The sequence below is a fragment of the Microcaecilia unicolor genome, chromosome 4 (genome assembly GCF_901765095.1).
Source record: "Microcaecilia unicolor chromosome 4, aMicUni1.1, whole genome shotgun sequence".
In the NCBI taxonomy this organism is placed as follows: domain Eukaryota; kingdom Metazoa; phylum Chordata; class Amphibia; order Gymnophiona; family Siphonopidae; genus Microcaecilia; species Microcaecilia unicolor.
This window is the reverse complement of record NC_044034.1, coordinates 50,809,428-50,822,665: the sequence shown is the minus strand read 5'-3', so window position 1 is coordinate 50,822,665 and position 13,238 is coordinate 50,809,428. Positions and strand designations below refer to the sequence as shown.

Sequence of the window (13,238 nt, the reverse complement as noted above, 5' to 3'; positions counted from 1 at the left end):
TAAACCCTCTTTGGTACAGAAAAATCGTCTAAACCATGACTTCAGGCTCAGTGTTTGATATATATTTCCTTTTAAAGTGAATTCATTCACTTCAACTTAAGCTTGGCTTTTCAGTGCTCAGAGATCTTAAGGCAGTGTTCCTTACCCCAGTCCTCTGGGACCACCCTGGTCAGTCTAAGTTTTGAAATATTCATAATGGATCTCTCCCCACTGTATGAAAATTGTTCACCTGCATATTCATGGTGAATATTCTGGAAGAGACTAGTCAGATGGCCCACATGGACCACTGCCTTAGGGCACTGAAAAATGGCGTGTTTTGGACACGTGCACATCCATTTTTCAGCACACCTATAAAAAAGGCCTTTTTTTTGGGGGGGGGGGGGGGGGAGCCGAAAATGGACACGTGGCAAAATAAAAATTGGTGCGCGTCCATTTTGTGTCTTGAGACCTTACTGCTACCCATTCACTTAGTGGTAAGGTCTCATGCATTAACCAGGCAGTAATTGTCAATGCACGTACACTGCTGATTACCGCCCTGTTAGTGCCACACATTTGAAAATAAAAAATATTTTCTGCTGCACGCAGCGGATGCATGTTAAAATTGGAATTATCGCCTGGGCCATGTGGTAGCTGGGCAGTAGTTCCAGATTGACACGTGTTCTGTGCACCCAGGCACCTACGCGGCTGGGCCCCTTAGAGAACAAAAGAAAAGCTTGTTCATACAGGTACAGTAAACTTATTGTGAGTTATTTAAAGTGTACCTTATTCTATCCAATAGGGTCTATTCTTGCACATGCATATTACCTGCTAATCTGGTTTCCTGCAGTGACTGATGGAAATTATCTGATGTCCTTTTGTCCCCAATAACTGTTAACATTTCTCATATCTGATGAACCAAGTTTTAGCAGACTGCATATTCAAAAAACAATTATTACAGTCAAATAATAATAAATATTTTCAGGGTCCAAAAACCCAAGAAGCATCATACAGATAACTTACCATCCGTCTTCTTTCCTCCTCTACAGCAATCAGGAGCCGAGCAAACTCTTTTAGAGACTGAGCTAAAAGAAAATAAAATTGGGTTCAGGATTTTTTTAACCTTAATTTTATCCAGCATATTAGATATTTGCATATTAGATATTTAGGGGACCAGTGTTAGCATGCCATTTTATAACCACTGTACATCATAAACAGGAAGAAAAAAAAATCACCATCACATGGAGGAATAAAGAAAAATAATGCATATGAAAAAGATCTTTAAGCTCATGTTTATACTTTTCTCTGGGAATAAGTTGCACATCATTGCCTTAAGTAAACCACAAAATACTGTTCCTAGAAAAAAAATGTTTATTTTAGCTTTTCCTGAATTGCAGAAGGCATTGCTACATTTTTGGACAGGGTTATACAAGAAACAGCATCTGTCTTTTCTCTTAGGGGGCTTTTACCAAGCTGCAGTTGAGTTTTTAGCTTGCGGTAGAAATCAGCTGGCAGTAAATGCCCATTATATTCCTACAGGCATCTCAGCGTTTAATGTCAGCGTTTCTACCATGAGCTAAAAACACTAGTGGCTTAGTAAAAGACCCCCTTAATGTCTTAAATAATATACCTGTCTAAAATACCAAAGACTACAAACGAAGAACGATAAAATTCAATCAGAATGGAAGAAGTGTCAGAAGTCAAATGATTAGAGAGCGTGCATGGCCAGGAAAAGCAAGAGACACTAAGACTAGAGACCAAAAGAGCAAGGAAAAAAAATTAAAATGAGCAAGAACAAAGTTAGAGAGGGAAGACGGACATAAAGGGCAGGTTTAGCTGAAACACAAACAATGCAAAGCAGAAAATAGGCATCAAGCAGTGAAAAGAAACTGATAGGAACAAGTTCAGAGTGAAGACAGAACAAAAGAATGGGGTATGAGCTGTAATGAGAATATCAATTCATGAGAGAGATGAACTGAAAAATGGATAATGCAAAGGAAAACAGTTTAAATTGGTAGCTCAGGTACAAAGCAAGCTAAAGGGAAGGGCTGGGAGAGCTAGGGGAACCAATTTAAGTGACCTGAAAACTAAACAAGAAGTACTGTGTATAATATCAGGAAAGATGGAGACTAAGAGAATGTTAATCAAAAGCCCTATTAAATTCAATACAGAGAATAGAAAGGAATCAAGAAAACGTCAGAAGATTGACAATACACATTTGGTAACAGAGGAGAAGCATGGATTAAAACAAGGATCAGTCTAACGTGGCTTCCCGTTCAGTGACACTACCTGTGTTGTTCTTTATCTGGTAGTAGAACTTCCAGGCAGAAAATCTGATTTCAGAATCCAGGGGGCCCTTTTACCAAGGCGCATAAAGGCCAAATTGGCATTACCGCCTGCCTACAGCGTGCCCTGAGCGGTAATTCTAAATTTGTCGTGTGCCAAAAACACGCGGTCGAAAATAATTTTCTATTTTCTACCACAGGGGCATTCCTGGTGGTAATTGCCAGTTGGCGCACGTTGGACAGTTACCGTGTGGATAACGCATGAGCCCTTAATCGCTAAGTCAATGTGTGGCCTTATGGGCTCAGGCCATAGACGTGTGCTGGTTTTCATTTTGTCGTACGTCCATTTCCCAGCCCAACCCCCCTTTTTATCAGATGCGGTGGAGAAATGGTCCAGTGAGCGTCCAATACACAAACCCACACTACCACAGGCCACATTTTGGTGCGCCTTTGTAAAAGGGCCCCCAGGTGAGGTGGGGGGAGGGGTAGAAGAAATAAATACTCCCCTCCCTTGTTCCTTCACACAGTGGAATAGAACCCTACTGATATATTATTTTACCATAGATAAAAGGAAGCATTAAACACTCTTCCTCATAGCGTAGTGAAAGAGCTAGCCTTTGTGAGTAAGATTTAAATAGTACTTACCCAGCCTAAGTAATATAACTGCAACAAAAGTTGCAAATTGAACCATCTTTCTGCTTGTTTAAGTTCTAGTGTTGGCCAAAACTTTATAACATGTAGAGAACGAACATCTCTTCTTGTGGCAGTTGCCTAAAATCTGAAACATTTGTTTCCACTATTTATAGAAGATATGATTTTAATACTGTTACATTTGTCTTAGATAGTCTATGTTTTTAAGTGGATCTCAAACTAAATTTTGAAACGTCTGTCTTACAGCATAATGATCTCAAAATAGCTGGAACAGATAAAAACAGCTCAGCTTCAATGTGAAGCTGGGATCCATCTGGCCCCAAAGCCTAGGAAGAGCTGTTTTTTTTTCCAGGATAAGAACATAAGAATATAAGCATTGCCACACTGGAACAGACTGAAGGTCCATCAAGTCCAGAATCCTGTTCCTAACAGTGGTCAATCCCCCCCTAGGGTGCCTGGTTGGTGTCCTGGCATGTCAGGGGGATCAGTGCACTACGAATGCTGGCTCCTTCCATGACCAAGTTGGATTTGATCATTTTTGAGATGGGCGTCCTCAGTTTCCATTATCACCGAAAACCGGGGACGACCATCTCTAAGGTCGACCATCTCAACATTTAGGTCGACCATCTCTAAGGTCGAACTAAATGTTGAGATTTGGGCATCCCTGACCGTATTATCAAAACGAAAGATGGACGCCCATCTTGTTTCGATAATACGGGTTTTCCCGCCCCTTCACGGGGATGTCCTGCGAGGACGCCCTCAGGAAAAATTGGGTGCCCCTTTCAATTATGCCCCTCTATGGCTTCCTGGCTAGTATTCTGTATTTGTGTAATTTGTTGTCTGACGATGGTTGTATTATTTGTCATCAATAAAATAGATTTAAATATATCTAAGTTATTTGAATATTCTTCCAGGATATATATTATAGTATTGATTGTATTGTACTGACATCTTATTTCCAAGTTTACCTCATTTATTGCATTTATGCTTATATTTGGTCACTTTACTATTGCTAAGATGTTAACAAAATTGTAAGTTTTATGTTAAACTGGACCTACTGTACACCGCCTTGGGTGAGCCTGTTCATAAAAGTGGATAATAAATCCAACTAAATAAATAAAGACCTCTTCCCCCACCCTCCAGTCAAAGCAGAAGCAAAAAGTAAATGAGGTCCAACATCAAAAATTTTGCACACGATTAGAATCTTGCAAAAGACACATGAAGCGTCAAATCCCATAGGGGGCAACCACTGTGGCTAACAAGAAACAGTTTGCCACATTGAGAAATGCATATGCTATTGGCTAACACACTAAACAGATTCTAAAGAGCAAACAGTAAAATATGGTTTTGATACTCTGCTATGGGAAAGTACTTATTCAGTGGTGTCCGTTGATTAAAATTAGAAATCAAAGAGATTTCTTTCCACAGTGGTACAAAATGGTTACATATCAACAGTATTTACTCTCTCACCAAAAAATGTTTATTTCTTCTTAAATACTTGTCATTAGCAAACTACAGGGCAATTTTTCAAAATATCCTTTCACTCATCTACACAAATTTTATGCTCCCTCTTTTTTTTATACATGTCCTTCTGCCTGAAGGGACAGCATTCAGAGGATGATAGTCACACATCCTCAACCAAACCCTGAATTGCTGACATAGTCTCTCAATCTCTTTAACATCTTCTGTGTATGCTAAGGCAAGGGATAATGAACTATGAAGCCTCACATGCTTCACATAAGGGTTCCATCATAGTATCATGTACTTTGGATCCCTAGTCATAATGAAAGAGCTCTGTCTTCCATCCGGCTACCATTTCTATCATAGTCATGATATATATTGACAGGCAGAGTGATTTTCAGTTCTCTGAACAGAGATGCATGGCAGTACTCACGGAAGGTATTTTGCCATATGCAGTTCAATGGACACATGATGTAGGCTGGAAAGCAATTTTTGGGGTAAGAATCATGCTTCTGAGGTATATTTAATTGCTGAGGCATTGTTTCTTTAAACCACATATAAAAACTCCATATTTTTGCTCCTCTAGCTATGTAATTTATAAAGAGATATTTTTTCCACTCTAGCTGCTGCATGTTTTGTTACAGGGAGAAATCTCCCTAATTTAGTTTCCCAGGAAGTAACACATGCTGAGCCTCTGAGTATTCTCCTTATCAGCTGTACCAGACATAACAAGTTACAGAAAAAGATCTAGGTGTCATTGTAGACAATAAGTTGAAATCTTCTGCCCAGTGTGCGGCAGCAGCAAAAAAAGCAAATAGGATGCTAGGAATTATTAGCAAAGGGATATAAAATAAGACCAAGAATATTTTAATGCCTCTTTATCGCTCCATGCTACAACCTCACCTTGAGTATTGTGTTCAGTTCTGGTCACCATATCTCAAAAAAGATGTAGCAAAATTAGAAAAGTTTCAAAGAAGAGCAACCAAAACAATAAAGGGGATGGAACTCCTCTCATATGAGGAAAGGCTAAATAGGTTAGGGATCTTCAACTTGGAAAACAGACAGCTGAGGGGGGATATGATTGAGGTCTATAAAATCCTGAGGAGTGTAGAATGGGTACCAGTGAAACGATTTTTCACTCTTTCAGAAAAATACAAAGACCAGGAGACACTTAAAAAAATTACATGGAACCAGGGCATCTATCCCCTAAGAAGCCTTGTCCCTCCATCGACTGAAGAAATGTCTGCCTTCACATTGGCTCATGAAGCCATCAAGTTGAACTGAAGAGGCCGCCAGTGGTCCACTATGAGCTGAAAGGCTTGCTGCCCCAGTTCCCACTGTCCCTGATCCTGAAAGGATTGTCTGAGAAAGTCCGCTTGCACAATGTCCATGCCCGCAATGTGGACCACTGAAAGATCTTGCAGATGCACTTCCAACCAGTGGAAGAGGCTCACCACCTCCAGGACCACCATCTGACTCCGGGTCCCACCATGCCTACTGATGTACACCACTACCGTGTCCTAGAAGTCAAAACTGCTGGGTGGGGAGTTGATCTCAGAAGTGTTTCTCTCAAATATCCAAGATGATTCTGACTGGGAGGTGGTGTTCTCTTTTAGTGGTAAAGGCTTACGTGCTATACGCACAGCATTGGAACCGACTCTATGGGTGCTGTGGGTGCTTCAGCACCCCCAATTTTGAGAAAATTCATTGTATGTGTCCAGGGAGGGGTAATTTCCATTGGGCTTAGCACCCCCAATAATTTTGAAAAGTTGGCTCCTATGCGCACGGTACTCATGCAGCACACGCCAATGTGGCCGTGCTGCTGATTACCAACAGGAACGCTCCCACAGGAAACGGCGTATGCCAACTTCGAAATTACTGCCAGGTGGACATACTAACCGGGCTGTAGTGTCGATTTGGCATGCGCTAAATACACAGTAGCCCTACTGCCACTTTGTAAAAGGGCACCTAAATCTTTGTACCTTGGGTAATGGAGCAGAGGTGTAGCTAAGTGGGGTGCAAGGGGAACAGCTGTTCCCCAAAACAGATTTTGAATGAAATGGTGCCAATGCAGATTGGCCCTTCAACCTTACAAAAGGTCTGCTCCCCCCTGACATGACAACCTGGCTACACTTCTGCAATGGAGGTTTGAAATTTTATATTTATCTACCTTTAATTTTTTTAACATTAAAACTGAATGTACTCACCAGTTATATTTTGAATCAAATACATAGGAAAATCTAGAGGATAAGCTTAAAAATGACATTTATTATTAGTATTATGAATGAAGCTATGCTGTCATGCCTTTGAAGCAAAGAAAAAAATGTCCATGAAATGGAACAGGCATTAGTAATATTAGTAATACTGTATATGGAGGACTCGTTTTTGTTTTGATGTTGGACATTTTGACATTACTAACTCTCCCCCCACCCCCCAAACACACACATACACACACACCATAGAAGGGATCCTGAAAGAATGGGCAACATTTAACAGGCAATTTTTAAACTCATGGTTTGCTAGAAAGTGCAGGTACTCATTCTCTTTGTATCCATTTTCAAAGAAAAACTTACAACCCCCTCGTGTTATTTTCCTCCCCTGACAATCAGACCTCTAGAAACACTGACTCTAAATGTCTATGTATAGTATTCAGATAAATTCCTTTGAAGTTGTCCTCTTAAGGACTTCTTGTTTCAACTGCAATACCTTGGGGCTCATTTTCGAAAGAGAAAAATGTATAAAAAGTGGCATAAAGCTGTATTTGGGCATTTTTCTCTCTAAAACGTTCAAATCAGTATTTTCAAAACCCCATTTTCCAGACTTGTTCTATGCTGTTCATCTGCAGTGCATCCAAATCTCAAGGAGGTGTGTTAAGGGCAGGATTTAGGCATTTCTAAGACTGGACATTTTTCGGACACAATGGAACAAAACAAAAACGTCCAGGAATAAAACTAAGATATTTTGAGCTAGACCTGTTTTAATAACTAAGTCACAAAAAGTGCCTTAAATGACCAGATGACCCTTTACTTCCCCAGTGGTTACTGACCCCCTCCCACCTCCCAAAGGTGTAAATGAAACAGTACATACCAGCCTCTATGACAGCCTCAGATGTTATAGCCAATCCTATTAGATCAGCAAGCAGGTCTCTGAAGTAGCCTGACCTAGGCCCATATCCCACTCTGTTACACTTGTGGTGGAACATGTCAGCCCTCTACAACTCACCAAAATCTTACTGTAGCCACATATAGGTGACTCCTTCACCCGTAGGTGCTATTGTAATGGTGTACAGTTGGGGGTGGCGAGCTTTGGGTGCTTTTTGGAGGGCTCAGCAAACAAGAAGGGAGCAATGGTGAGATATGTACCTGGGAACTTTTATATGAAGTTCATAGCAGTGCCTCCTAGGGTGCCCCATTGCTCTCCTGGGTGTCTGTATGGCCAGTCTGCTAAGAATGCTGACTCCTCCTACATCGCAGTGGCTTGATTTTGTGCATATTGCACTTGAACTTTTTTTTCCAAAATGAACCAAAAAGATGAACGCACAGAGCACTAAAGCATCTAGCATGTGGCCATTTTCGAATAAAAAAATAGACGTTTTGCTGTTTCAAAAATGGTTATATTTGCTATTCAGATTCTAGATGTTTTGAGCAAAATGTCCAAAGTCGGACTACGAAAACACCTCTCCACATGTAATGCACAGCAGTTATGGCTCATAGCTAAAAATCCATCACAATTCTGAGTACCATAATGACTGAGTTTATATGACTGATGTTCTGTAAAATGTGTTTTAGATTTTTATGAAATATCGGTGCATATTACTGGCTTCCAAGTTTTCTGCAGGATATCTGAGGCATACTTAAGAACCCAAAGTGCTCTGGAAAATCATTCTTCTGCACCAGATAATGTGTTAAGAACTATTTCCATGTCATCAAATTGTTACAGTAAGATACTATTTGGAAATTCAATATTCTTTACAAGAGGCACTCTTCATGACTCACGAACCTCCATGATACAAACGTTTTCTCTCATTTTAATTTTTTTTTTACCTCTTGGTTTGCAGCTCTCACATTTTTTCTCAAACCACACTTTGTCAAACTACATGCATCCTACACCGTCACTGTTCTTTTCAATTAAATGTTAAGGGCCCTATTTACTAAGCCTCACTGTAGGCACAGTAACTTTTCAGCACACGCTACAAATTAGCACATACTAACGCTAGAGACACCCATAGCGAGCGCTAAAAAGTTAGCACACCTACAGCGTGCCTTAGGAAATCTTTTACCAAGCTGCGGCAAAAGGGGACCTCCGCATGGCACTGCCTGAACATACCAGCGCTACAAAAATAACAATATTTTTCTAGCACCAGATAGGACAGCACTCTGGGAGTGGGAATTATTGCCAGGCTGCTGCGGTAGCCCAGCGGTACTTCCTTTTTTGCGAGCGGTAAGCTTACCGCCACTTTGCTGATCTCGTCTCATGGTTTTCAGTATCATCTTTATGCTGATGACACTCAGCTATACCTCTCCACACCTGACATCACCGCGGAGACCCAGGCCAAGGTATCGGCCTGTTTATCCGACATTGCAGCATGGATGTCCAACCGTCACCTTAAACTGAACATGTCCAAGACCGAGCTCCTCGTCTTTCCTCCTAAACCCACTTCTCCTCTTCCTCCACTCTCTATCTCAGTTGATAACACCCTCATCCTCCCCGTCCCATCTACCCGCAACCTCTGAGTCATCTTCGACTCCTCCCTCTCCTTCTCTGCGCATATCCAACAGACTGCCAAGACCTGTCACTTCTTCCTCTTCAACATCAGCAAAATTCGCCCTTTCCTCTCTGAGCACACCACCAGAACTCTCGTCCACGCTCTTATTACCTCTCGCCTTGATTACTGCAACTTACTCTTCACCGGCCTCCCACTCAGCCATCTATCCCCCCTTCAATCCTTTCAGAACGCTGCCGCATGTCTTATATTCCGCCACAACCGATATACTCATATCACCCCTCTCCTCAAATCACTTCATTGGCTTCCGATCAGATATCGCATACAATTCAAGCTCCTCCTCCTTACCTACAAATGCACTCAGTCTGCGGCTCCTCGCTACCTTTCCACCCTCATCTCCCCCTATGTTCCCGCCCGTAACCTCCGCTCACAGGACAAAGCCCTTCTCTCAGTACCCTTCTCCACCACTGCCAACTCCAGGCTCCGCTCATTCTGCCTTGCCTCACCCTATGCCTGGAACAATCTTCCTTTACCCATACGCCATGCCCCCTCCCTACCCATCTTCAAATCTCTGCTTAAAACTCACCTCTTCAATGCTGCCTTCGGCGCCTAACCGCTTGAGAAATATAGAATGCCCCAATCTATCCACCCTATCAGATTAACTGTTCACTCATCCTCTAGATTGTACACTTGTCTTTAGATTGTTCTCTTGTCTTTCAGATTGTAAGCTCTTTGAGCAGGGACCGTCCTTCTATGTTTAAATTGTACAGCGCTGCGTAACCCTAGTAGCGCTTTAGAAATGTTAGTAGTTAGTAGTTAGTTAGTTTGTAAAAGGGCCCCTTAGTGTTGTTGCAAAGTATTAGCTTTGCTACCTAGTTTAACATCTATACTATTACAACTACATATTACGCAGATTTTAGAATTACTAAAAATGTTTATCCATCATTCTAAACACTCTACTGAGTAAAAGAGACACTTATTTTGATTATCATACATCCTAGTACCCAATGTTAATGATGCCCAATAGTAATGTTTGGGCCCTGTTTATGTCATGTCCCCTACCGCAACGCAAGCGGCGGCGTCCTCGGGCTGCGCAGGGTCCCATCGACACACACACACGACTGGCACAGCCCTGAGCCATGTGTGTGTAGTTCTTCTCTGGCTGCAGGCTCCTTGATTGCTTTGCTTCCATGCACCTGTTTCTGCTCTCTCTCTCTCTCTCTGCCTGGCTTCCAGGCTCCTTGATTGCTTTGCTTCCACCCACCTGGGTCTGCTCTTTCTCTGCCTGGCTTCCCTTGCTTTTCTCCTATTGTCTTCCGGTTCCTCCTTCCCCTGCTCTTGTCCTATGGCTGTGCCCCTTCTCCCAGCTGATGTCAGATGCCAGCATTTTATCAGCTGAGCTCAACCTAGACTCCTTGCTTCAGCTTCTACTTTGGTAGGTGTTACTTGCTCAGTAGTGTGCTTCTCCTCTACTTTGTTCTTCATTGCTAACTCTGCCTGTACCTGGATTACTCTCGTGTCTGCTGCCTGCCTGCTGACTCTGCCTGTACCTGGATTACTCTCGTGTCTGCTACCTGCCTACTGACTCTGCCTGTACCTAGATTACTCTTTTGTCTGCTGCCTGCCTACTGACCTTGCCTGTACCTGGATTACTCTCATGTCTGCTGCCTGCCTACTGACTCTGCCTGTACCTGGATTACTCTCCTGACCTGCTGCCTGCCTACTGACTCTGCCTGTACCTGGATCACTCTCTTACCTGCTGCCTGTCACGTTCATCACCCCGCTTCCTGCTCCATCTCATAAGCCCTGCAGGCCGCCCGCTCATAGGGACTCAACCTCTGGGGAATGGCGGTCAGCGCAGGTGAAACCCAGGGTTGTCCGGCCGCCAAGCAAAACCTGGTCCGAGTACCGGGCTCGGCAGCACTCTATTTGGTACAAGAACTCACGGGTCTGACAGTTTACTAAACTGCGCTAGCGTTTTTAGCACATGCTAAAATTAGCTTACGCTAAACGCTAGAGTCGCCCATATGTTCCTATAGGTGACTTAGCATTTAGTGCATGCTAATCATTAGCGTGTGCTAAAAATGCTAATGTGCCCTTAGCGCTGCTTAGTAAATAGGGCCCTTTGTGACTTAAAGACATCTTCAGTTTTTACTCAAAATAATTTATGGCAGATGCCTCATGTAGAACTGATCTTAGGTAGACAGTAAATACATCCTTCATGATTTTATCCAACACACAGTCCTTAATGATACGTCAGAAACATACCAGAGAAACTGAATGCAACCTACTCAACCTTTTCTGGGGCATAAATTCCTTTTCCTGATGGGACCATCAGGCAGTTAGGGCATTTACATTACAGCGCACTAACTGGTTAGTGCATGAATATCTCAGGAGCCCATACAAAATGGGTCCCATAGTTAAAAATGAGTACATGCTAATAGTAACATTAGTGCATGGCCATTAATGTAAAAGGAGAAAAAAATGGGGTTTTTACAGCCATGGTAAAAATGGACTTAGTGTACAGGAAATACCCACATACCCCCGGATTTTAGATAGCACACCTAGAGATCCGCACTGAAATTGAAGAGTATTCTATAACAATGCATGTAACTTAATTGGCTTAACAAGCTAATCAGCGTTGATAACACTTAACAAGCAATTATGAGCATTAATTGGAAATAATTAGAATTTACGCACACAACTCACTAAGGGGCCCTTTCACTAAGCTGCATAGGCACCTACACACACCCAACGCGCGTCAATTCTGAGTTACTGCCCGGCTACCCTGTGGCCCGGGTGGTAATTTCATTTTTTACGCACGTCCACTACGTGCATCAGAAAATATATTTTATTTTCCAGCGTGCGGTGAAAACCAGGCAGTAATTGGAATTGTATGCACATTGACCATTACCACCTGGTTAACACGTGACAGCTTACCACTAAGTGAATGGGTGGCGGTAAGGTCTCAGACCCAAAATGGACACGCACCTTTTTGATTTTGCTGAACGTCCATTTTCGGCAAAATTTTCTAAAAGGCTTTTTTTTTTTATAGGCGCGCTGAAAATCGATCTACGTGCGTCCAAAACATGCACCTACATTAGCACAGCCAATTTTTCAGCGCATCTAAGGACCCCTTAGAGCATTCTGTAATGCAGTGTGCCTAGGTTCTAACGAATGCAGCCAAAAAGGGACGTAGTTATGCGTGGGGAAATGGGTGTTTAGTGGGTATTCCAATATTTACACTCGTAGTTATAGAATATGGGCCAGTCACCTAAATCTATGCACTGGGATTTATGCCACGTTTTCATTGGTATAAATGAAGGCACGTAGTTTAAGGCACTGATATATCAACTAAGCATCTAATATAATAAAACGCACCCTCAACGTTCTGAGGACAACGTTCTGAAGCCATCTGACGTCACTCCCAGGCTGAAGGGTTCGTGGATTCGTGGTGTGAAGCCTTCAAGCCAGCCAGCCGTCTCTGCCCCGCCCTCGCGTCAAACGTCATGACGTCGAGGGCGGAAAAAAAACCCCAAACAAATCCGGCAGCGAAGCGTCAGGGAAGGAGGCGGCGCTCCCGACGTCTAGCCTTCCCTTCGCTGTGTTCCGCCTTCTTCTGACGTCAAGGATGACGTCAAAAGAAGGCGGAACAAAGCGAAGGGAAAGCTAGACGTCGGAAGCACCGCCTCCTTCCCTGACGCTTCGCTGCCGGAACCGCCACGGAGGTAAATTTAAAAAGAATAAAAAAAACAAAAAGGGATGTTGGGGGGAGAGAAGAGGGTGGCCAGTAAAGTAGAACAATGGGAGCGGGAGGGCAGGGGAAAAACGACAGCATGGATGCGAAGGGGGGGGCATGGATGCGAAGGGGGGGGAGAAGAGGACAGGCCAGGCTGGGACATGGGAGAGAGAGGAGCATGGATGCGAGGGGGGGGTCATGGAAGGGAGAGAGGGGAATTGCTGGAAAGGGATGAATGGAGGGGGCAGGGGACAGAGGTGCATGGATGGGCATGGATTGGGAGGGCAGGACTCAGGGAGAGAGGGGAATTGCTGGATAGGGATGAATGGAGGGGACAGATGGGCATGGATGGATATGGATTGCAGGGCAGGCCTCAGGGAGAGAGGGGAATTGCTGGAAAGGG

The 13,238-nt window shown here is 43.2% G+C and overlaps 1 protein-coding gene across 1 annotated transcript in view; it reads right to left on the bottom strand.

The window, feature by feature from the left end:
- The window catches only part of ARHGAP42 (Rho GTPase activating protein 42), a 425,019-nt gene that overhangs the window by 233,519 nt on the left and 178,262 nt on the right, over nucleotides 1–13,238 (bottom strand). Inside the window, exon 3 of the mRNA XM_030200225.1 lies at nucleotides 1,000–1,061. Coding sequence (XP_030056085.1) covers nucleotides 1,000–1,061 — 62 coding nt within the window. The remainder of the gene's footprint in view (nucleotides 1–999; nucleotides 1,062–13,238) is intronic.